This window comes from Poromitra crassiceps (genome assembly GCF_964638095.1).
Source record: "Poromitra crassiceps genome assembly, chromosome: 2".
Lineage (NCBI taxonomy): Eukaryota > Metazoa > Chordata > Actinopteri > Beryciformes > Melamphaidae > Poromitra > Poromitra crassiceps.
The window spans coordinates 89,004,771-89,028,456 of NC_139624.1; the positions used below are offsets into that span (position 1 = coordinate 89,004,771).

The 23,686-nt window shown below is 43.5% G+C and overlaps 3 protein-coding genes across 3 annotated transcripts in view; 1 reads left to right on the forward strand and 2 right to left on the reverse strand.

Moving 5' to 3' along the window:
* fam49bb (family with sequence similarity 49 member Bb) overlaps positions 1–8,413 on the reverse strand; it is a 92,766-nt gene extending 84,353 nt beyond the window's left edge. Inside the window, exon 1 of the mRNA XM_083650636.1 lies at positions 8,104–8,413. The gene's annotated coding sequence lies outside the window, so the exon portion shown is untranslated. The remainder of the gene's footprint in view (positions 1–8,103) is intronic.
* Positions 8,414–12,367: 3,954 nt separating this feature from the next.
* Positions 12,368–14,416, forward strand: eef1a1l3 (eukaryotic translation elongation factor 1 alpha 1, like 3; the record flags this gene model as incomplete). The annotated part of the gene is made up of 7 exons (XM_083652132.1): positions 12,368–12,511; positions 12,585–12,764; positions 12,874–13,170; positions 13,237–13,387; positions 13,628–13,884; positions 13,975–14,209; positions 14,313–14,416. 7 exons carry the CDS (start codon positions 12,368–12,370, stop codon positions 14,414–14,416), a joined length of 1,368 nt encoding a protein of 455 aa, XP_083508258.1.
* A 758-nt stretch (positions 14,417–15,174) lies between these two features.
* Positions 15,175–23,686, reverse strand: part of asap1b (ArfGAP with SH3 domain, ankyrin repeat and PH domain 1b) — a 144,336-nt gene continuing 135,824 nt past the window's right edge. The window contains exons 25-28 of the mRNA XM_083655321.1: positions 20,128–20,192; positions 19,500–20,005; positions 18,447–18,569; positions 15,175–16,562 (exon numbers count right to left, since the gene is read on the reverse strand). Of these exons, the coding sequence (XP_083511447.1) occupies positions 16,488–16,562; positions 18,447–18,569; positions 19,500–20,005; positions 20,128–20,192 (769 nt within the window). The 3' untranslated portion in view covers positions 15,175–16,487. The remainder of the gene's footprint in view (positions 16,563–18,446; positions 18,570–19,499; positions 20,006–20,127; positions 20,193–23,686) is intronic.

Consider the following 23,686-nt stretch of genomic DNA (forward strand, 5'->3'; position numbering starts at 1 on the left):
GACAAGCAGGCTGGTGCATGGACTTACAGAGCTGCACCTATGACAAGCAGGCTGGTGCATGGACTTACAGAGCTGCACCTATGACAAGCAGGCTGGTGCATGGACTTACAGAGCTGCACCTATGACAAGCAGGCTGGTACATGGACTTACAGAGCTGCACCTATGACAAGCAGGCTGGTACATGGACTTACAGAGCTGCACCTATGACAAGCAGGCTGGTGCATGGACTTACAGAGCTGCACCTATGACAAGCAGGCTGGTGCATGGACTTACAGAGCTGCACCTATGACAAGCAGGCTGGTGCATGGACTTACAGAGCTGCACCTATGACAAGCAGGCTGGTGCATGGACTTACAGAGCTGCACCTATGACAAGCAGGCTGGTGCATGGACTTACAGAGCTGCACCTATGACAAGCAGGCTGGTACATGGACTTACATAGCTGCACCTATGACAAGCAGGCTGGTACATGGACTTACATAGCTGCACCTATGACAAGCAGGCTGGTGCATGGACTTACAGAGCTGCACCTATGACAAGCAGGCTGGTACATGGACTTACAGAGCTGCACCTATGACAAGCAGGCTGGTACATGGACGTGCAGAGCTGCACCTATGACACGCAGGCTGGTACATGGACTTACAGAGCTGCACCTATGACAAGCAGGCTGGTGCATGGACTTACATAGCTGCACCTATGACAAGCAGGCTGGTACATGGACTTACATAGCTGCACCTATGACAAGCAGGCTGGTACATGGACTTACAGAGCTGCACCTATGACAAGCAGGCTGGTACATGGACTTACAGAGCTGCACCTACAGTATGAGATGCAGGCTGGTGCATGGACTTACAGAGCTGCACCTATGACAAGCAAGCTGGTGAGCCACAATGATCGACTGATGATTGTAGAAGCATGTGGATTAGATCAGTACCGACCAACACACTTAATTTGCCTGGAAGGGAAATGTTAGAAAGCTTGGCTTGTGGTGTAGCAGCATATATACAGCATACTGTACCCTGGTCCACTAAAGGAGAAAATCAAGCTATGAGTCCTCAAAAAATAAACAAACTGAGTTGAAATGAGTGAGTCTATCATACATACCTTGATTCCTACTCAGGCACACGTTTTTACCATGCTGCATGTCTGAGGCGACTCATTGCATCGATAACTTCAAAAGAAAAACATGTGATAACTTAAAAGACTACCACAGCCAGCCCACGCTTAGAAAACGAGTATACAGTAAATGATAGTCTGAAACACGTGTTGGCTGCTGTAAATGTCACCATACGGTAAAACACAGCGGTGTAAAAAGTAAATGTGTTACTGACTGGACAACGACAACATGACTTACTGTATAAAAGTTCAGCATGTATGGAAATCCGGGAGACACATGGCAGACTGATGAATAACTGTCAGCAGTAAAGTCACTGTTTACTGTGAATACAGACCAGTGGAGGTAACCTGACCCTAAAGCACAGACATTTTCTAGCTGCTCCGACTGGGCGTGTTCAAGGCTGTAGTCTAGTTACAGGCAGGTCCCAAAGTGGGGTCTGGTTGGTCTTAAGCAAAATTAAAGATAGTTTAATTTCATCATGATCACTATATTTCAGTCGCTTTTAGCACAATATAAATCTTCTAAGCCTCTCCCTACTATTATTTCCCCACCTATAATATAGCCTAAGCAGTGATTTCTTCTGTAAATCATCTATCCAACAACAATAATATTCTCAGTTCGGGGTCTCAGGGACACAATTTAATCCTCTGGGCATCCTAGTGGATACATTTGGATATAATGGGTTGCTGACATGAAAACAAATGGGAGTCAAGAGCTGTATGACTGCCAGTGTTAAGCCTAGATAATAACAGTCAAGTATGAAAGAAATCTGTAAAAAATAAAATCTAAAATCACTGCTGCTACAATGAACATCCATTATCTGCTCGATTTGTAAGAAAACTCATTTGAAAATTAACATGCTGGCCTATAACATGGTAGTAGAGTGGGGAATGTATGTGAGAGAATAGATTATGACAAATGAGCTCACAAACCCATGCTCTGGGAAGAAGCAGCTCCTATAGGCTATTTCAAACCCATGCTCTGGGAAGAAGCAGCTCCTATAGGCTATTTCAAACCCATGCTCTGGGGAGAAGCAGCTCCTATAGACCACACATGGGCAAAATACGCCCGGGCAAAATACGCCCTTTGAGAATCCCGGGCCACTTACTGATGCTTATGTTTAAATTAACCCACTCATATTATGGTTTATTTAAAGAAAAACATTTCGGCTAGTGGAAATTCTAATTGGCTGGTAACTTTAAAATCTAGCCATATTGGCAGGTGGTCAAAAAAGTTAATTTCAAGCCCTGAGAGCAGGTGGTGACATAGGAGTGAGTGAGAAAAGGATCAAATATTGGTGGTTAAGACTGAATAATGACATCACAACTGTTAATTTAAAATTAGTTATTTCTCTAAACCTGGCTTCAAATGCCCCAAATTTTTCGCACTGGCGCCGTTTGGCCCTCAGCAAAACCTGGTAGCGAGGACATTTTTTGTGGCCCTCTCTATCATCAAAGTTGCCCATCCATGGGTTACGGGATGACAATATTTGTTCGGCCCCCGGCAACAATCTGGGTTTCTCATATGGCCCCCCATGAAAAATATTTGCCCACCCCTGCTATAGACGGTTTTAACTTGACAACAATAACAAACTGTCACAACCCACCTGAGCCCTGTACTACGAAACTAGTTTAACAGATCCGCGATAAGTCCCTTTGATCTGGTTTGACTGAACAGGATCAAAGCTATCTAGTTAACTGATACTACGACGCTGGTTTTTTACTAGGTAAGTGGACCTGGGATCTGCCTGTGCACGCGCACGTTTTTCGCTCGTGCACAGGCGCGCGTCCACGCGAAAGAGGTGCACTAGCCAATCACATTATGAACAGCTGAGTTGATCCACGCCCACACCAATTTCCACACCCATTTCCTCGTTCCATGAAAGCGCAGTGCATGATCAGAGTTTTAGCGGATATTTAATGTATCCGCGATTTAATGTCAGAATGAAAATCCGCGTTGGATAGTCTGCTGAAGGGCTGTCTAAAGCAGCAGCTTGTATTCACATCAGTCATTTGATTTACTTCGATCAGCGATTTCTGTCTGATACAGCTGCATACATTGATACAGCAGCAACAAATGTAATCTCAGTCTATACATTTCCACAATCTGTAAGCCTATTTAGACCATAGATTTAGAAACGCATGCTCAATGAATAATGATCTCTATCACTCATGTGTGTGGTTGCACTGATCGAATAATTCATATATAAAATAGCCTAGTATAAAGCCTAATAGCCTACTATAAAAGAGAAAACTGCTGAACTGAATTGAGACGATGCGGATTTTCTGGCATGTAGGAGAATATCACCCTCACTCCATTTGAGGGTCCATTCATGATATGCGCGGCGGTGATTAATAGTGATCATATTTCTCCACGCATCGTTGAGCTGTTAAGACATAAAGTGGTAAGTAGGCTTAATTTAATTATGTAGCCTACAGAGCCACAAATGTTTTTCTTGTTATATTCTCAGTTGACTGCAATCTATTTTTCATATGGCGATCTTATATGAACGGTGAGTGACTCCAGAGAGCCGATTATATGGGTCTGTCATGGATTTTGATCTTATCCTCTGAAGCTAACCTGGTCGCGACCAGGTTAGCTTTGCAGCGTCAGTTGCCATGGTGATTGAAAGTTAACTTGCTTTGTAGTACGGCTAAACCAGGTTTAAACTCAAACTTACTCGGATAAGGCATTAAACTAGCTTCGTAGTACAGGCTACTGAATATCCAGTTTACTAAACCCCAGAGGAGAAGAAGAAGAATATCCGATCTATTTCCTGTATACATAGCCGAGCGCAGGCTGATATTCAGCTCATTAAATGTTAACGTTAGGCCGTGTCTCCGACAGACACAGTAACAACGTAGCCTATTTCTGTCTTTATGACTTGTAGTAGTTAGTAGTAGTAGTAGTTGTTGTTGTTGTTGTTGTTGTTGTTGTTGTTGTTGTTGTTAGCTGCTATAACAACCATCTCTGTCGGAAAGACGTGCACACGCTGGGTAGTAGGCAGTAGGGGTGCTCCGATCCAGCTAAGCCACGATCCGATCCGATTCCGATTCCTGGGGTCACGATCCGATTCCAGAATCGATTCTCGATTCCAACGATTCTCGATTCCAACGATTCTCGATTCCAGAATCTAGAATCGATTCTCAATTATGTAGTTTTATATTGCAATAACACACAAAGGTAAATATAAGACAAAAAATGACAAATGTATTAATGCTGAACTTCAAATTCAACTTCTGTATTACAGTCAGGGCCTAAATTCATTTTGCAAACTAGGGGGGAATTCCCCCCTTATGTTCTTCAGATAAGATGGATTTATAGGCTGGGGGGATCTGTAGTAACCTGACGCTGCCAGATGGACGGTATAGCTCCACATAGTTTCACTAAACCAGTCGATCTGACTGGGAATGCAGTAACCAGACCCGCTGACGGAGGCGGGCACTTTTTCCAAGCTACTTGGCAGGTGATTGGATGACCCATCTGTCTATCACCGCTGGTGGGTGTTAACTTCAACCAATCAGATCGCCGAAGGTGCCTGTGCCCTGATCTCCGTGGTATTCATTGATTGAGTCCTCACGGTCGTAAAGTCACCTTCGAAGCATTTAGTTAGATTATAACGAACTAGTTGTGTGGCTTAGCCTTCCCAAATGTTGAGGGTCGTTTTTTAGAATTTAATACATAGAATTGGGAACGTTACATTCAATTTCATTCAGACTGCCTGTCACTTCCGCGGCGGCAGCCATGTTGACGAGTGAAAAGAACTACAAAGAACATGTACCCACTACTTGCCCAGACGAGCCTGAGCCCGCCTACGGCTGCCGCTGATTGGTCGGGCCGGCATGGTTCGACCAATCATCTTAACTGCCTGTGCATGACAAGATGGATACGTCGAGAGAATCTCTTTTGATCTTGCGAGGTTATCCATCTTGCAAGTGCAAGAGGTGGTGGCACTGTGGCAGTACAGTACACAAATTACATGAACATTTGGACACTTATTCAGCCGGTATCTTGCATGTTGCGTTCAGGTGCACTGTAAAAAAAATTTTTTTTTTTTTTTTTTTTTTTACGATTTTAAGAATTGATTCTTGGGAGTTTGGAATCGATCCAGGAATCGTGGCATTAAGAATCGCGATCCTTTCAGAATCGATTTTTTGGACCACCCCTAGTAGGAAGCGTTGTTGTCTGGTCCGGAGCTAGCCTGAGAGGCTAATAAAAGCTACATGTTACAGAGTAAGCTGACTATCAGTATGTTATTGCCCCCATAGGCCTATCTTTAAACATTTACATAGCAAAAATAGAAATAGACGTTGATTCTGCCGCATTTTCATTCGGGCGCTTCACGAGCGCTCTACTTTCATAATGAAGAGGAGGCGGAGCAGTCAGTCAGGCAGACCTCCAGTGATTCAGTGAGAAACGGCACATTAAAGTAACAATGAACGCTGTACAGGTTTCACTCTCAAATTACCGTATATCAGCACATGAATAGAAATTCTAGAATCACCAACCTTGCTGCATTTAATTTCTCAGACCCGATAGCCTATTTTGTGTTGATATCTGCGCGCTGCGAAATGAGGGATTTAGTACGAGGAAGTGCTGCTCGCCCTCTCGCAACTTCAAACATTGCATCACCTGGTCTATAGTATCAGCAGCGAACAAACGTGGGGACAGAATTGCGGGGAGGATATAATGTTCAAGTTCAAGTTCAAGTAGTTTATTAATGTCCCAAAGGGCAAATTGGATTATGTTAATGTTGCGACAATGACAGATTTATGGTCCAGCCGAACTATGAAACCATAGCATATATGAGCCTGACGTGACGTCCATTTGATCGATAGTGACTTCACCAGGAAAACCCGTGCACAGACTGCGTTTCTCCCAGAAGATTACCCAGGTACCTCCTCCTTAACGATGCCATTAAGCAAAATTAATATAATAATAATAATAATAATAATAATAATAATAATAATAATAACAGCAGTAACAATAATATGAATCGTCTATTTACAGCAATATGTTTCAATAATAAAATAGAATAAGATGATGATGCCAATAATTAATTCAAATGTTTTTTTTCCATGTCAGGTAAATGAGTGCAATAAACGCTGAAAAGAAATCATGAATCGTGATCTCAATTCAGAGAGAAAATCAGAATCCAGAATCATGCAGCCCTACTGTGCTGCAGCATCATATATGTTGCTGACATTTAGCTCTCTTAAAAACACATTTACAGAGATTGCAGTTACAACAGAACCCGCCCAGTCTTACAGTAGCTAAGGGTCTTATCTATATGTGTATGAGGCATTTTGTTCCCAAAATGTACAGCTACTTGCTTATCCAGAGACCTCTGAGTGATTTCCTCACAGCGCAGCCAGCCTCCCCTCCCTTCTCGCGTCAGCTGCAGGCTGAGCAGGGACTGTAAATAGGGTCCACTTATCATTGCTACCGGTGTACACCGATACTGGCCCGGGCAGGCAGAGTCAGCATTAGCTACTTTCCCTGGGAAAGAGTTGGCAACACTGCTTCGAATGACCATTACTAGTGCAAGCGCATCAGCAGATTCATCAACAGTTTTCGTTGACTAACACTAGACTAAAATAGTTATGGTTTTATTTGACTAAGATGAGACTAAAATGCTCAAACTTTTAGTCGACTAAAACTTGACCAAATAAAAAAAGAGGATGAGGTTGACTAAATATGATAAAAACTAACAAGGACATTTGACACAGGACTAAGATTAAGACTAAATTAAAAAAGAAATAGCCGAGAAAATTAACACTAGTTAAACATAAGCCAAAATGCAATGAATTTAAAGTTACACACACTAACCTTAAACACTCTATTGCAGAGGGTTTATTTCTCCATCTGCAGCCGTTAGCCAGAATAGGTCTAATTTGCATTAGCAGAGCGTGAGACCCAAAAGGCAAATTGCACTTCTACATTGCATCACAACCACAGTTGCACTAGCTAGCCTAAAACGCATGCACGCGCAGGAACACACACACACACACACACACACACACACACACACACACACACACACACACACACACACACACACACACACACACACACACACACACACACACACACACACACACACACCTCTCACTTCCACTTTCAGGACCTGCAAGACTGGCCTGGATGTGATGGAGAGAAAATAATGTAGCTTTCTGTGTCATGGTGCAGTTGTTGTGAATGGTGTGAACTCTTACACAGGCATGCATGCATACAACATCCGCTCAATATCCTATCTTCAAATGAAGTAATAGTGACATAATACTTTTCCCTCTTATTACCGAGGGACTCTCTGGGAGCCCTTGAAGGACCCTTGAAGGACCCTTGGGGCTGGACCACACTTTGGAAACCACTGGTCTAATTGTGATTACAATGACAAGGTGACAAGGTGAAGGACCATCATCAAGTAGGATAAGAAACTAAATTCAACCTCAGCCTGTCAGCTGTCACTGTTCACCGTTAATGCAGACTGCTGCATCATCATCATAATATCATGAATAATTATCCTTACCTATAAGCACGCAGTCATATAATCCAAGCCATACAGTCAGTTTAAAATAATGTCGATTATCTGGTCCGTTAGCATAGAAGACAAACAGTGTGTTTGTAACATGGCTCAAGCATGAAACATAATTTCAGCTACCATCTAGCTAGCTGCGTAGCCTAGCCTTGAAGAATAAGCAGTTTATTCTGAAAAGGGGAAGTTAACGGGAAACTAAGGATTTAACTCGTCTGCTATCATACTTACCAATATATTATTTTTTTTACCATTCATACTGCATTGTTAACCAACTTGGCATTCAATGAATTTGATTTTGCCAGACATTTTTGAGATTCATCATCTATTTTGTCTGAGGAGCGAAATCGGTTCTCCAAAACAAGTGCGATTGAATGGCAACTGGTGGAAAGTAGAGGCGACCAGTTGGGAGGACCGGTAATAACAGTTAATAAACTGGTAAATGTCCTTACCTTGATGCGCGTAGGGAAACAGGAAAGTCGACGTCTGTACACCACCACGCTACTAGCTGAAGAGCAAGGAGCTCAAAGAAAACCGATTTGCTGTTGCTATTTCCGGGTTAGTTATTGAGCGTCATTGTGCGTTAAACAGGAGGGGAGCTCGATTTATTCCACCCTGCGAAGCTGAGTGCACCTTCCTCGCCTGAAACAACTGAAGATTATCACGCCGAGTCCCGCCCGGTGGAGAGCCGCGGCCGGGTGTCTTTCCAACGTTACCTCGTGCTCGGCTGCTGTAACTGTTGTGGCTCTCTCCCCCGGCTACTCCGACCTATTAATGAGCCTCACCACCACAGCCACAGGCAGCTTGAATTAGGATTCAGGGTCCCGACAGCGCAGCCCTGTGAGAGAGACCGCCCTTCCTTGAGCAAGAAGAAGACACAGCCCTACCGGCTCCAGGGGCGGTGCTCCTTATCTGACCCCACCTGGGGGGGGGGGGGGGGGTCCAAAAGCTAGGACTTCCCAAGTAGAACATTATAACAACAATATGGAAAGGTGTTCCAAACAAGTATAAAAAAGCAAATTTAGTATGAATCTAGACTAAAGTAATTTGTTTTGCTGGATAGACATAACTAGCCCCTGTGACCCTACTACTGTACTCCTCCGCCTACTGCACTCGTGCAATATTAGGGTCACACTCAGCTCCATAAGGCAATAGGGGGAACGGCTGTTCAAAACGCTCTCCTACCCGTCTCCGACGTCCGATTGCAGATCCGAAGATATGATAGTCCTCCTATGGAAGCCAGTAATTTAGCCGGGGTGGTTAAAGTGTTACTGCTGCGTGAAACAACCGTTTAAAAGCATGCAGCCTTTCCACAGCCTGTGCTGAATTTACAGCAGGGTGTGTTTGATCTCACTATCATGGTGCACCGCTTGCATGTGGCGAGCAAACACATGGAGTAAAGGTCCTTACACATCGGGAGCGTTTTTTTCGTGCGATTAATTTGCACGTCAATAATATTTTCTGAACCTATATCAGTCAATACAACCGTGCATACCAACGGAGAAATTTCTCTGAGCATTATTGCTCAGATTATTCAGATTGCTCAATTATAATTTTTTCGAACCACGGTCGATTTTTCAGAAATTCGCCTGCGACATGTACACATCTGTGGCTGTGATTGACATGTGGGTCAAAACTCGCATCGCAATTTCTTGCCGTATATTCTCATCGCTCTTAATGTGTAAGGACCTTCACACGGAGACGGCGGCTCAGTCAGTGATCAACACAAATCCAGCGCACCTGGGAAGCAAAACATGTCATGAAATACTCAAACTTCCAAAGTTCCTGTCGGCACTAGGAAGCTTCTCCTCTCCTAAATACGGCACAGGCTGTGGAAAGACTGCTTTTAAATGGTAATTTCACGCAGCAGTATCATTTTAACAGCCCCGGCTAAATTACCGGCTTCCGTAGGAGAACTATCATATCTTTGAGACGGGTAGTAGAGCGTTTTGAACAGCTGTTCCCCCCTATTGCCTATTGGAACGCTATGTGACCCTAATACTGCACAAAGTACAGTAGTAGGGTCACTTTGGGGCTAAGTGTGACCCTAATACTGACAGGTGTTTTTATTGCATACAACCCAACACTTTAGTGTAGTGTTAGTGTATTGTAGGCCAGTGGTTCCCAACCTTTGTTGTGCCGTGTACCCCTTGAGCTGTTTTGCCATGCCAAGTGTACCCCCTGACAGCGTGTTGATGATTCTCCCAAATTTGTTCCATTAATCTCATTCAACTTTTACTATCCAACACAACTGATTATTAAATTAAAACAATATTAAATTAAAATCATTTTGAATGACTCCCCTTTAATACAAATAGCTACAGTATACACTTATTGAGAATGAACAAAATATTATACAGTATAGCCTATATAGAGATAGATATATTCAGACTCACACAGTAACAGTTTCAACTTTTTTTATTCAGTCGCTTGGCACCTTTAAAAAGACACCTGAGCTAGTTTGTCTTTCATAAGCTTTGACAGTTCTGGGGGCAGCTGTTACCAGGCAAAATATCACATATAAGATAAGTAGATCCAAAAAGCAAAAGTTCAAATCAGTGCACATCACACCAAAATAGCACACACAAATATCACACATATTAGATCCAAAAGGCAAAAGTTCAGTGCACATTTCCCAGTTCAGGATATTCCCTTTCAACCTCACAGCAAAACACTGCCAAGAATGAAGACAACTGAATATTAAACTAAAATAATTTGAATGACAAAACTCTTATGATTCAGTCATTTGGCAGCTTTAATGAGACACCTGAGCTTGTTTGTCTTTCATAAGCTTTGATAGTTCTGGGGGCAGTGTGGCAACAGCTGTTACCAGACTGTTCTCCACATTCAGTTTGTTCCTCTGCTTGTTTTTGCTGTGGGTCAGAGCTGAGAAGGTCACCTCACACATATAAGTAGATCCAAAAGGCAAAAGTTCATTCAGTGCACATTTCCCCAGCTCAGGATATTCCTTTTCAACATCACACCAAAACTCTGTCAATGACTTTTCAGCATGTGCCATCTTCAGCCCACGATCAGAGGACAAGTCCACCAGATCTTCCTGCAATCTTGCAGGGAGGCTGCTGCTGCTTTCACTCACAGTGAAAGGGTTCCTCACCCAGTCCACTTTTTCTGACTATGCTTCAATATCATCGAAGTACTGGTTGAAATCAGTGTCGAGTTTGGACAGATGTGCTTTCACCATTTTCACCACAGGACGCTTGTCAACATCAGTGGTGGTAAGATGGGCATCAAGCAGTGGGAAACGGCTGACATCTCCACCCTCACATTTCCTCTCCCATAATTTGACCTTATCTATGAATCCATTCACTTTGTCATACATGTTAAGGATATGTGAGTCCTTGCCTTGAAGTGATAGGTTGAGGTCATTCAGCTTGGTGAACACATCAGCAAGATATGCCAGACGGGCAACCCACTCGTCATCCTCAAATAATGCCACAAGGGGATCCTACTGTACAATGTAGGGTTGCCAGAAAGAGGGTTGTTTGCGGGCATTCACCTTGAGAGATAGATGGCTGTGAATTGGTCATTTTCATCATTAAAGAGATACTCAAGTTTTTCCACTTTTTTCTGCTGAAAATCAATATATATTGGAAATTAGCAGTGTTCTTGATGAGTCCAGGTCAAAGTCCTGACATGAGAACTTCACCGAAAAACAATGGTGATTTTATCACATGATCTCACATCTGAAAACTGTCAACCATTTTGCAGACATTCAATTAGTTTGACAGTTATCGAGAGTTGATTTGAGTTAAGTAAAGTTGTGCACCCACTGTGGAGTTTAAGTCATGCATTACATGCCAGACCAATTTTGTCCTGGGAAATGATGTCTTCACTGAGCAATTGTGCATTGTGACATCACTGATGATGTCATAGGCATTGTGACATCATCTGTGATGTCATAAGAGCAAGTGTGATGTCATCAGTGATGCAAAGTTGTGACATCATCAGTGATATTATAAGAGCATGTGAGCCTGCAAAGCGGGCGAGCTGCAGGGCGGGCGAGGCCGTGCAGCGGGCGAGCCTAGGAATCGAGTGCGCGAGATGCCTAGTCTTATCAAATGAGGATAAGCATTTCACAAAACGCTATTAGATGCCAATATATCACTTCTCCTTCTGCTCGCCATTTTGAGTAAAGATTTTGTGTTTCAACTACGTGTTTCAAAAAGTTAAGCATATTATTCAGATCTTTACATTAAACGCTGGCTGCTAGTAACCTCAGTGGTGTACCACAAGTTTAATGGGAGTTGAAGGCTGATCTCAAACATTTTCTTTCTGTTTCATAAGCATAGGCAATCGTCAGCAATGGGTCTATTTATATTTTATTTCTCAAATGGAAGATAATATGTTTATTGCCTATTTGTTGTTTCCTTTTCTTCTTTTTGGCCAATCCTATCCTAATTTCTTTCATAGTCATGAAGGCTGACTCAAGGACTGTCATCTCCAAATTAGACACCTGGTTGTGATTGGAGATCAGTGTTACTTGTCTTGGTTTACAAGAGGCAGCCATCAATTAGGCTCAATTAAGCGCTGCACCTGTCTTCAATTATGTGTCAGGTGTGGCCATCTCTAGCCTATAAAGTCACTCTGTAAGCACCACTGAAACCCATTTCTTAGGAGAAGCAGAAATCTGAACATAGTTGTTCCATTCCAAAAGCTGACAGTTACTGTGTGTGACCATCAACCCCACTGCTGAAAATGCCAAAAGAGAAGGCTCACATTAATGTGGTGATAATTGGCCATGTTGACAGTGGCAAGTCAACCACCACAGGTCACCTTGTCTACAAATGTGGTGGCATTGATCAAAGAAGAATTGAGAAGTTTGAGAAAGCTGCAGCCCAGGTGAGTAAAGCAAATTTGAAACTAATGAATGCAAAATGGCACCCCACTCTTGAGTTTTATTTCTGCTCTACAGATGGGAAAGACTTCCTTCAAATATGCCTGGGTGTTGGACAAGTTGAAAGCTGAGCGTGAGCGAGGGATCACCATTGATATATCACTGCTGAAATTTAACACCCAGAAATACACAATCACTATAATTGATGCTCCGGGCCATCGTGACTTCATCAAAAACATGATCACTGGGACGTCACAGGTAAGCAGCACATGGCAAGTTGGCCATCTTGTTTTAATGTCTGTGCCTAAAAATGTTCTCATGCTGGTTCATATGAGCTGGAACCCTTCAATCATGAATGTCATTGCAGGCTGATGTTGCCATGCTGGTGGTCTCTGCAGCTATGGGAGAGTTTGAGGCTGGTGTCTCAAGAAACGGTCAGACCAGAGAGCATGCCTTACTGGCTTACACTCTTGGTGTAAAGCAGATCATAGTCTGTGTGAACAAGATGGATCTGACTGAACCGCCCTACAGCCAGAAGCGCTACGATGAAGTGGTGCAAAGCGTCAGCATGTTCCTCAAGAAGATTGGCTATGACACTACAGCGGTCCCCTTCGTCCCCATTTCTGGCTGGACTGGGGAGAACATGATCACTGCAACTCAGAAGGTAGATGTGTTTAGGTTTAAAATGAGCCACCTTTAGCATGTCGTGACTGCTGTAATGTCTCCACAGATGTCCTGGTTCCAAGGCTGGAAAGCCAAACGGAAGGAGGGGAGTGCAAGTGGGAGAACTCTGCTAGAAGTGCTGGACTCCATTCATCCTCCAGTGCGCACCATCAACAAGCCCCTTCGCTTGCCTCTGCAGGATGTCTACAAAATTGGTGGTCAGCCATGTTTCAATTTAATTTCAACAGCTAAGTTCCCCTTGAATCATCTGCACTAACCCTTCAGTTTGCAAATCTGTGAAAACTCATTGATTAGCTTGTTGAGTCAAAACCAGGTGCAGGTGTGCAGCAGAGGAATGGGATGAGTTGTAATGCTTGTTATAATGGGTTGAAGTAATGGCTACATGTTGTAATTATTGGAGGCAACTAGACCCGAACGTGTTTTGTTCAACCACACAGGAGTTGGGACTGTTCCGGTGGGCAAGATTGAAACTGGCATCCTAAAACCAGGCATGACCCTGATGTTCTCGCCTGCTAAACTCACTGCTGAGGTGAAGTCCATTGAGATGCACCACCAGGGGCTGGAGACGGCGCTGCCCGGACACAACGTCGGCTTCAACATCAAGAACGTGTCTGTGAAGAACCTGCGGCGTGGGGATGTGGCCGGGAACGCCCAACAGGACCCTCCCTCCGATGTCAACAGCTTCGTGGCTCGGGTTGGTTCAACTCAACTGCATCAGATGTTCCTGGATGCCAGTTCTGCCCTGTATTGGTGACACTTGTTCTTTCTGATTTCTATTCTACAGATGATCATTCTGAACCATCCAGGGATGATCAAGGCCGGCTACTCTCCTGTCCTGGACTGCCACACCACCCATGTCACATGCCGCTTTGCTGAGCTCAGGGAGAAACTTGACCGCCGCTCAGGGAAGAAACTGGAGGACCTGCCACAGCGACTGAGGTCTGGAGACGGTGCTACAGTCAAACTGGTCCCCAACAAGCCCCTGTGTGTGGAGAGCTTCTTCACATACCCTGCCTTAGGTACAGTAGTAGGGTATCATTAGTTTGTAATCTTTCTTCCATGCAAGACAGTTTAACCCATGTTTAATGACTGTACTGATTTTCTTTTATGCTCGTTCCACAGGTCGATTTGCGGCAAGAGACCTGAAGCAGACAGTTGCTGTGGGAGTCATCATGTCAGTGGACAAGGACCAAGGATCAAAGCTTAAATCCAAAGTGTGTAAATAAGCTGCTTTTGTTTACCAGTATTCTGGTATGCCAGCTTGAGCTGACAGTTTAATTTTTTCATGGTATAATTTTGTGTTGCAACAAAAGTATTTATGTTGTCTTACAGAGAAGTGACTTTTCCTGTTTTGTGTTTTGAATCCTAAAGGACCTGTAGAACTGGATGGCATTTTAGTTGAAATGGAAAATTGTGGCACTAACAAAATAAATGTTTGGAAATAACTTCATGTGGCGGCTTCTTGCGAGGGAAATGTTCAATGGTCATATTGGTCATCATCTCCTTGTAGTGCTGTGTAAAAACATTTGTGTGGAGGATCTTTTCCTTAACTGAAGGTGGAACTTGCTTGGCCTATAGAGCCATTCGGGCATGACCCTTAGGCTTAGGAAACACTTTCAAAACCAATTTGAAACTTCATGCATGAAACTGAAAGGATTTCTTGATGGCTTTTCACTTGTCTTGGACCCCAGGAAGACTGGCTGTCGTCTAGACTGCACCTAATGGGGATCCTTTTTAATCAAACAAACTTAAATGTAATGACTAGTGTACACGGCCTCATTTAGTGCATATTCAGTGTGTCATTGGCTGTCCCTGCTGATGGTGAACATGAAATCCCTGCTGTATTTGGATCTATACATTGCTCAGAGGGCAAAAGCAGTGGCATGGCTATAAAGTATCAGAACAGGATCAATGATGCTTGATGCTATAAGGTATCAAAGAACGGGATCATTGATGATGCTATAAAGTGTCAAAGAACAGGATCAAGGTTTTTAAGTACAACACTTTTAATGATACAATGGTTTGATGGGTTCCTTCTACATGGGAAGAACTGCAGTCAATGTGTAGTTTGGGTGACATTACAGTGGCTCTCCATAGTTTGACCAAGTCCACCCAGCATTTTAAACACAATCTTGGTTAACAGGCAAAATTGCAGCAACATGGAGTGAAAATGCATGACTGTAGCATGACACTGAAGTTTAACTTAAAATCAAAAATGTCAAGCGCAAGAGTTGCATAAACCCATTGTGGAACAAGACAGTTCAGAGTTGTGAACACAGGTCGTTGTACATTGTGAGATGTTTCTAGGAGGTAAGAAAATCATTCAAGTTATTGCTAAGATGTCCTCTTTCTTGAGCTTTCCCCTAATAATAGTGGCTTTTAAAAAACAGGATACCTTTTTGTAGTCCTGCCTCATAGTGGCTCTTCAAACCCTGAGGTGAGCGTCTTGAACACAGCACTCCAACTCAATTCCAGTCATTGTTACACCATGCACAGAAAGAGGTGAAAGCACTGTGGAGATGACGTTTAGTTCACACAGAGGGCATACAGAAAGTGAACAGTGTAACAAGGAGTAAGTTAGTGACCTACAGTGAACCACAGGCTTTGATATTCCACCACACAGTAGCAGCAGGTGTCTATACTGTAAAACAACCAGAATACGTGTACACACAAAGCAAGCAAGAACAAGGAGTACATTTAATGAGTTTCTTCTGTCATCTCGGGAAGGTTAGTGGGAAGGTCAGTGGGAGACTTATTCACTCAATTATGGTGGTAAACAGGGATGCAAGACACAAATAGTGACATGACCTATTTCACATTCCATTTCCTATTTGTCCTTTTCCAGAAATATAAGCTGATAATTACTTGAGGGCCAGTAAAATTAATACAGATAAAATTCTAACTCCACTGCCCTGATGCTTATTTGACAGGTAGAGAGCAATGTTACTTGGACATGTTTTGTACAATAAAACATGTATATACACTCACACACAAATATATATATTTACATACATATATACACAGTAACAGCATAAACATAGACTTTAAGGTAAGTGCTAAGGGTTTTGAGAGTGGCTTCATCACAGCCGTGCTATAGGGTTAAGATAATACTGGTAGAGGAGGAATACACACATTCTTTGTACAGCATGGATGTGGCATCCATGGCTAAGATGAGCCTTCATTGGGTTTCTTTGTCGTTTTTCTTCAGAACACTTGTCTTGTGACAGGGGGTGTTATGGTAGCTATTTACAAGACCCCTCGACGGAGGGAGAGGCTTAGTGCAAGTCTTTCTGCCTGTCAGTCACTCAAGATGTGCACAAAAGACATGGGGAACACCCCTTTCCTCTCCGGGTGCCCTTCAATGTGCCCGATCTGGAAGGAAAAGGGGTAGAGAAACCGCATAAGGACAGGAGAATAATATGGCATTCAGTGTTTTTCAGCTCTTTTTGTGCCATTGAGACTGTTTGGCATTCAGTTAGGTATGAGGCCCAAGGAGGATCGTTGGATCTGAAAAGATGGACGTGTAGAACTAGGGGTGGGTACCGGTACTCGATACCTGTAAGTGTAAGGTATCGACCGCAATAACCCAGTACCAAGTAGTATCGAAACTTCTCCAGTCAAACGATACCTGCATTCGATCCTTTTTGTACACAGATCTAGAAAAATATATATATTTCTATGGTTTTGCTCACAGCCAATCACCGCAAGCATTGTTCGACTTAATGCAACATGTGATTGGCCCACTACCACAGCAGTTACAACCCATACAGTCTGTGGTGGTGAAGTCAAGCGCGGTGTATGTGATGCAGTTGGCAGTTCAGCGTGCCACAAAACATTCAAAAGCATGGCTGCATGACTACATGCCGGTGGTGTCTGATAAAAATAAATGCATAAAATGTGGAAGGAAAAAAAACAAAAAGGTATTGATTGAATGAAGAACGCTATTTGTATCTGTATCACTTTAAAGGAGAATTCCTGTTTTTTACACCACATACCTTATGTCCAGCTTAAAATATGATGTTTTACTCACCCAAATAACTTTGGTGTCATTCTGATCCCCCTAGAAGATATTCAGATTCCTGGAACTGGCCAAAACGGGTGTAAACGGGGCATACATCATAAATAACGTATTTTCTGTCACATCGCGGTTCGTTATGGTTGTTATATAATTATGAGAACATGAATTAGCTATGTAACGAACCTCACGTGCTGCCGACAGCCTGCTCTGTTTGCTGTCCGAGTGTCCATCACATAGATGACACCTCCCGCTTTATCTCCCACTGCTGTTTGTAATCGATATATGGCCTTATTCCATATGAGCGGCAATTTAATTTAATCGTCCATAATCTTGAAATCAGATCATATCTATATGCTAAGCTAGGCTGCTGAGCTACACTATACAACAGACCGAGTCAACTCTGACCTGCCCTGGATGTGCTTCTTCTTCTTCTTCTTCTTCTTCTGTGGTTTTTTCTCTTCTTCTTCCTCTTCTGTTACCAAACAGAAGCGCTTCTCGCTACTTCAATTCAATTCAATTTATTTGTCCACAATGTGGAAATTTGTCTTTGGTTTCACAGGTTTGCTTGTGTACAGAGAGGAATACATTACATTTCAACATGGGAGACAAATACATTACATTTCAACAAACACCAGGGTACACAGTACAGAACACAGGGATTGACAGGATGGAAACATAATACAACATGGAACAGAAGCACATCCGGGGCAGGTCAGAGTTGACTCGGCCTGTTGTGTTGTTAGCTTAGCAGCCTAGCTTAGCATATAGATATGATCTGATTTCAAGATTAAGGCCATATATCGATTACAAACAGCAGCGGGAGATAAAGCGGGAGGTGTCATCTATGTGACGGACACTCGGACAGCAAACAGAGCAGGCTGTCGGCAGCACGGAAGGTTCGTTACATAGCTAATTCATGTTCTCATAATTATATAACAACCATAACGAATCGCGATGTGACAGAAAATACGTTATTTATAGTGTGAACTATGTATGTCCCGTTGACGCCCGTTTTGGCCAGTTCCAGGACTCTACTCAGATCTGAATATCTTCTAGGGGGATCAGAATGACACCAAAGTTATTTTGGTGAGTAAAACATCATATTTTAAGTTGGAAATAAGGTCTGGGGTGTAAAAAACAGGAATTCCCCTTTAAGGATACTGGTATTGGTACTGGTATCATAATTTTTTAAATGATACCCAGCCCTATGTAGAACATAGTAATAAAGTTGCACTCACCCACCACTCCTGGTCTTCTTCTCCTGTAACTATGATCACCTCTCCTTCTACAAATGTCAGTTCGTCGTCGTTGTCAGCCTGGCAGTCGTAGATCGTCTTCACCCGGCGGGTTTTGCTCTTCCCCTGTACACACACACAACAAAAGTCTTATCTTAGTTATCACAGACTTTTAGTTTTGTTTAACTTTTATTTAACCCAGTCGTCCCACTGAGATTAGAAATGTTTACTTCAAGAGAGACTTGGGGTGGAAGTTATCAAGCATCTCAGAGTAGGAGTGCTGGTCTAGGATCAGTTCAGCTTTTAAGATCATACTCAATGTGAAATCATCAGTGGGATACGTTAAAATGCTTTAAAACTATGGCTTCAGGCCAGGAAAGCAAGGTGATAAAGTATCAAAGTCACATAAAAGGTAAATGCAAAGTCCTAATTCTCTATAGTCTTGACATAAACAGTGCCATATCAACTTTTCATCCTTTTGTGCAACTTAATATTTCTCATTTATGAGGGTGAGGCATCTCATAAGTCCCTGTGGGTTTCTACGTCCATCCTGCGCTGTTGAAGAATTGTGAAAATAAATAAACTCAAACAGTATTTAAAGGAACACTCCGCCCATTTTCAACCAGCTTTGTATCATTAGAAAATCAGTAGTATATCAGAAAACTGTAAACGGTTTTGAAGTCTGTCATTTAATTTGACAGTTATTGAGTGTTAAAGTGTGGACCAGTGACATCACTGGTCCACACTAACTCAAATTAATAACTCATTAACTCAAATCAACTCTCAATAACTGTCAAACTAGATGAATGATGAATAGTTTGACAGTTATTGAGAGTTGATTTGAGTTAATGAGTTATTAATTTGAGTTAGTGTGGACCAGTGATGTCACTGGTCCACACCTTAACACTCAATAACTGTCAAATTAAATGACAGACTTCAAAACCGTTTACAGTTTTCTGATATACTACTGATGTTCTAATGATACAAAGCTGGTTGAAAATGGGCAGAGTGTTCCTTTAAGAACATGTTTGCAATAGAGAGAGAGGATGTGTGTACCGTGTTGATCTTCCTTGGGAGTGGCACAGGTGTCTCTGCACTTCCAACTGGACTCCCATTGGTGTCCTCGCCAGGCTGCTGGGAGGGGGTCACCACATCCGGATGCTGATTGGGCGAGGGTGAGTCTTGAGGCTGCGGCTGCAGCTTTGGAGCGGGCTCTGCGGGAGGCGGCCTGGGAGCGGACTCAGCTGTCCCAGGCTTGGGGGGAATGTCTGCGAGATGAGGCTTTGGAGGGAGGTCTTTGAGCTGCGGTTTGGGCGGCAGGTCGCCCAGCTGAGGTTTAGGAGGGAGGTCAGAGAGCTGGGGCTTGGGAGGAAGTTCTCCGGGTTTCGGCGGCAGGTCAGAGGGCTGAGGCTTGGGGGGCAGATCCCCCAGCTGAGGCCTCTCCGGCAGGGGAGCCTTCTGGGGTGTCTCGGATCCCGGTGGAGACTTCTGGAAGACCTCCGGAGGAAGGCTGGGCTTATCCATGGATGGGTGATGTATAGTGTCAATCTTCCGCAATGCCACTAGAAGAGCAGTGTACAGTTACTTCACTTCAATACAGCAGTATACTGTACATAGGAAAACAAAGAAAACAAACAATGAAATCAAGGTGCAGACTGCAGCAAAATGGTGGTAATATGTGTACCTTTCTGAGGTAGTTTGGGAAGAACCCTTGGACCAAGTGTAGACTTGGTGTTGCTCGAAGTAGTGCTGAGAACAGATGGTGGCATTAAGTTAAAGCAAAAACCAAAGCAATCAAACGGCTTGTCCCTAATCATCAGCTGGAATACTTTTACTACATGTAAGAGAAATGGTCACAAAAGATACATTTGCTCTCATTTTGACATTTTAACATGGAACCATTTTCAGAGTGATGTTATGACTCCGTGGTAAGATGCCTCTCTTCTTGAGGTGAGAGAGGGCATCTGCTCGGACTAGAATAGAGAATCCCCCCCCGTAGGAGATTCTTCAGGAGTCAAGACATTGGTGGTGGACTGGGGAGGTGGGTGGCGCGAATCACGGCTTCAGAGAATGGGATGCGATCAGCTCAGGTACAGCGACCAGAAGATCAGGGAAAGAGGACGATGACACGCTGAGCATGGCTATAAATACTGCCACGTCATAGCCTCGGCATTGACGACATTATCGGCGTCATATAGGCATAGGCAAGTGCGTCACACGGACATCAGACCATTTTCGATAAGAAAGCAGTGAATCTGGCTCTTAAAATTTTGGACGACCCCACCCACATTCTACATCTTGATTATGAGCTACTACCTTCCGGAAGGCGCTTCAGAGCCTGTAGCTTTAAGAGTAACCGCTACAAGCGCTCCTTCCTCCCAACATCTATAGCCTTATTAAATAAACTGCCTGTCCTCCCACTAGGGGGTAGAGCTCTGTCCTCTGTGAGGTCAGAGCCCGGCTACTCAGGAACCCTCCATTAAGAGCCTGACGACCCAGGAAACCTCTGGATTAACGTTTCCTGGTCGTGAGAGGACAGAGCTCGGTGATTCTGGAACCCTCCTTAAAGAGCCGGATGATCCGAGAAATCTCTGATGGTGTTTGGTGTGGCATACATGCTAGCTCACTTTGAGCTCGGCTGTCCCTGCAGCCTGTCTGGTCATGTGATATTTATCTTGCCTTAGTTAGTTTTATATTCATTTTATTTCATTTTATTTCATTTTATTTCATTTTATTTCATTTCATTTTATCATTTTATCATTTTATTTTTTTTACCCTTTACAGTGGTTTTACTGTTTTTAGTTTAAGTAACCATTAGTGGGGCGGCTTAGCTAGAAATTTCATAAGGATTGTGCACTTTGTGAAAGAAGCACTAAACTTGGTACACATGTAGCCAAAGGCAATCAAAAAAGATTTGGATATGGAGCCATCATGAATTTTCAATCTGTCGCCCATGGCAACCATTTAATTCAAAATGGCCACCAAATAACCACAACAATTGAGCATTTTGTAATAAATGCACCAAATGTGGTACACATGTAGCTAATGGCATTCCAAGATGATTTGGATATTGAGCCCTCATGGATTTTCAATATGTCACCCATGGCAACCTTTTTTTTTCAAAATGGCTGCCAGATAACCACAAATATGGAGCATTTTGCGATTAAAACATCAAATTTGGGACCGATGTAGCCAAGGGCATTCCAAAATTATTTGAATAGAGTGGATGTCAAAACACAGCCAGGGCACACTGGTGACACCACTGCTGTGAAACTCAGCATGGGGTTCAATGTCAGCTAAATACACTATGCTTTAATGCTATACTTTCTGTATCCACTAGTTCACAGTAGGCTAGTAGTGTAGTTTAGTTTCCTAAATGCTATCTAATTTTAGCCCCAGATCTAGTTAATATTATGTATATTTAGATGTAGTTACAGTAGATAGCCGCACCTGAATTGACAGGATGTGCCAGCGCGGGAGAACCGAGCCAAGGGTAATGGGGCTTTGCATGACTTTCATGTAGTTACCCGGATGGTGTACAGATCGCACAGGAATTAAATGGCATTGGATGAACGATCGGGCTAGGTGTAGGTCAATTTTCACATCCGAACCTAGTTGAATCCCATACATAGATGTGCCTCTATAAGAGAGAAACAAAAGACTTACTGCAAGAATCCAAGAAAATGTCAAAGAACTTCAAACTTGTGGAAGTCGATGGTCAAGGACCATCAACCTCTCGTGCAGACAAGACTGACTGGAAGCTCTGTGTTATCTGCCAAGAACACAAGGAAGAGGCATTAACATGTCCTTTGCAGTCCAAACGACAAGACAAGGGTAGTGGGTACAGATCACTTGCAGAGCATTTGATCCAGTTCAAAGAACTTCGCCAGCTCCCTTCAACATTCACACTTGAGAGACTAGATGAGGGCCAAGGTATTGAAGCAACAATGGTTGCAAACCAAGCTCGGTACCATAAAACATGTAGGCTCAAGTACAATGCAACCAAGCTCCAAAGAGCACAAAAGCGAGCACTGGGAACAGACAGTGAAAGTCCTGACCCACAGACAGAATACAAGCGCACAAGGTCCCAATCATCAAGCCCTTCTGAAATGAGACAAGACACCTGCTTCTTCTGCAGAGAGCCTGCTGGTCATGAAGACTTTTCTCAAGTTGAAACAATAGAATTTGACGATCGTGTGCGCGTATGACAACTACTGTCAGACACAAACAGATGGCGCTCCTCTGGAGTTTGAAGCGTGGTGCACCAGAGAGCAAAATTCATCCCACAGTTTCAGTACTGGTCCATTGTACTTGAGCTAGAGCTGCTCATGTTGGTCTTTGTACGATCACTGCGAGAGGCATCTTTTGCAATGTACCTTGATGCCCTAACGGAACTAGCCAAATGGTTCCATGCAATGGACCATACTCATTATGCTCGATGGATCCCAGTTCATCTGCGAGATATGGCAGAACTCCCACTGACACACCCAAGAATAAATCAAGAATTCAGGGCAGGCAACTTCACTGTACAGAAGACTACAAAGGTGTTTTCCTCCATAGCCATCGACCAGGCCCATGAGCAAATGAATGCCTGCATCAAAGGAGATGGTGGTGCTGTGGGCCTCACTGACAACCCTTCTGCACTGCTGCGCTGGATGATAGCAGGACCAGAAGTTGCCCGATCGGTAGAGGAGTTTGAGACAGGCTCCAAGAAACAGCGAAGACCAGGTGACACACGTCACCATGACCAAACAATGAGTGTCCAGGTCTCATTCATCAATGATGTCCGCTCTCTGGTTACTGCAATGGAACACCTCGGAAACCCCTTTGAAGAGGAAAGCAAGGACCTGATTGCACTCCACACAAAGGAAATAGCTGGGGCTACAGCTGTTGAGGCAGTGCGCAAGGTGAAGCAGACAGGAGAGCACCAGTTTGAAGCTTTCACCAAAGAATGCCTCATTGAAAGAACCAAGCCAGTGGATGATACCATACCAAGGAATAAGATAAAGGTGTTCAGTACTTCAACTGTGAGGAGAGTATCAAAGGACAAGCAGCAACTGGTCTCCCTCAAACAAGACATGGCGCTCTTTTCAAGGTTGTACATTGCCTGTCAGACCAGAGCTGGAAACCTTGAGGAGTTCTTTCGACACGAGAACCAACCCTGTCCCCCAGCACTGTCTGATGGGGGAGGTCTCCGCCTGGGGCAGAAGAGTGATCTTCTTTCATGCCTGGAGGATGTTCAT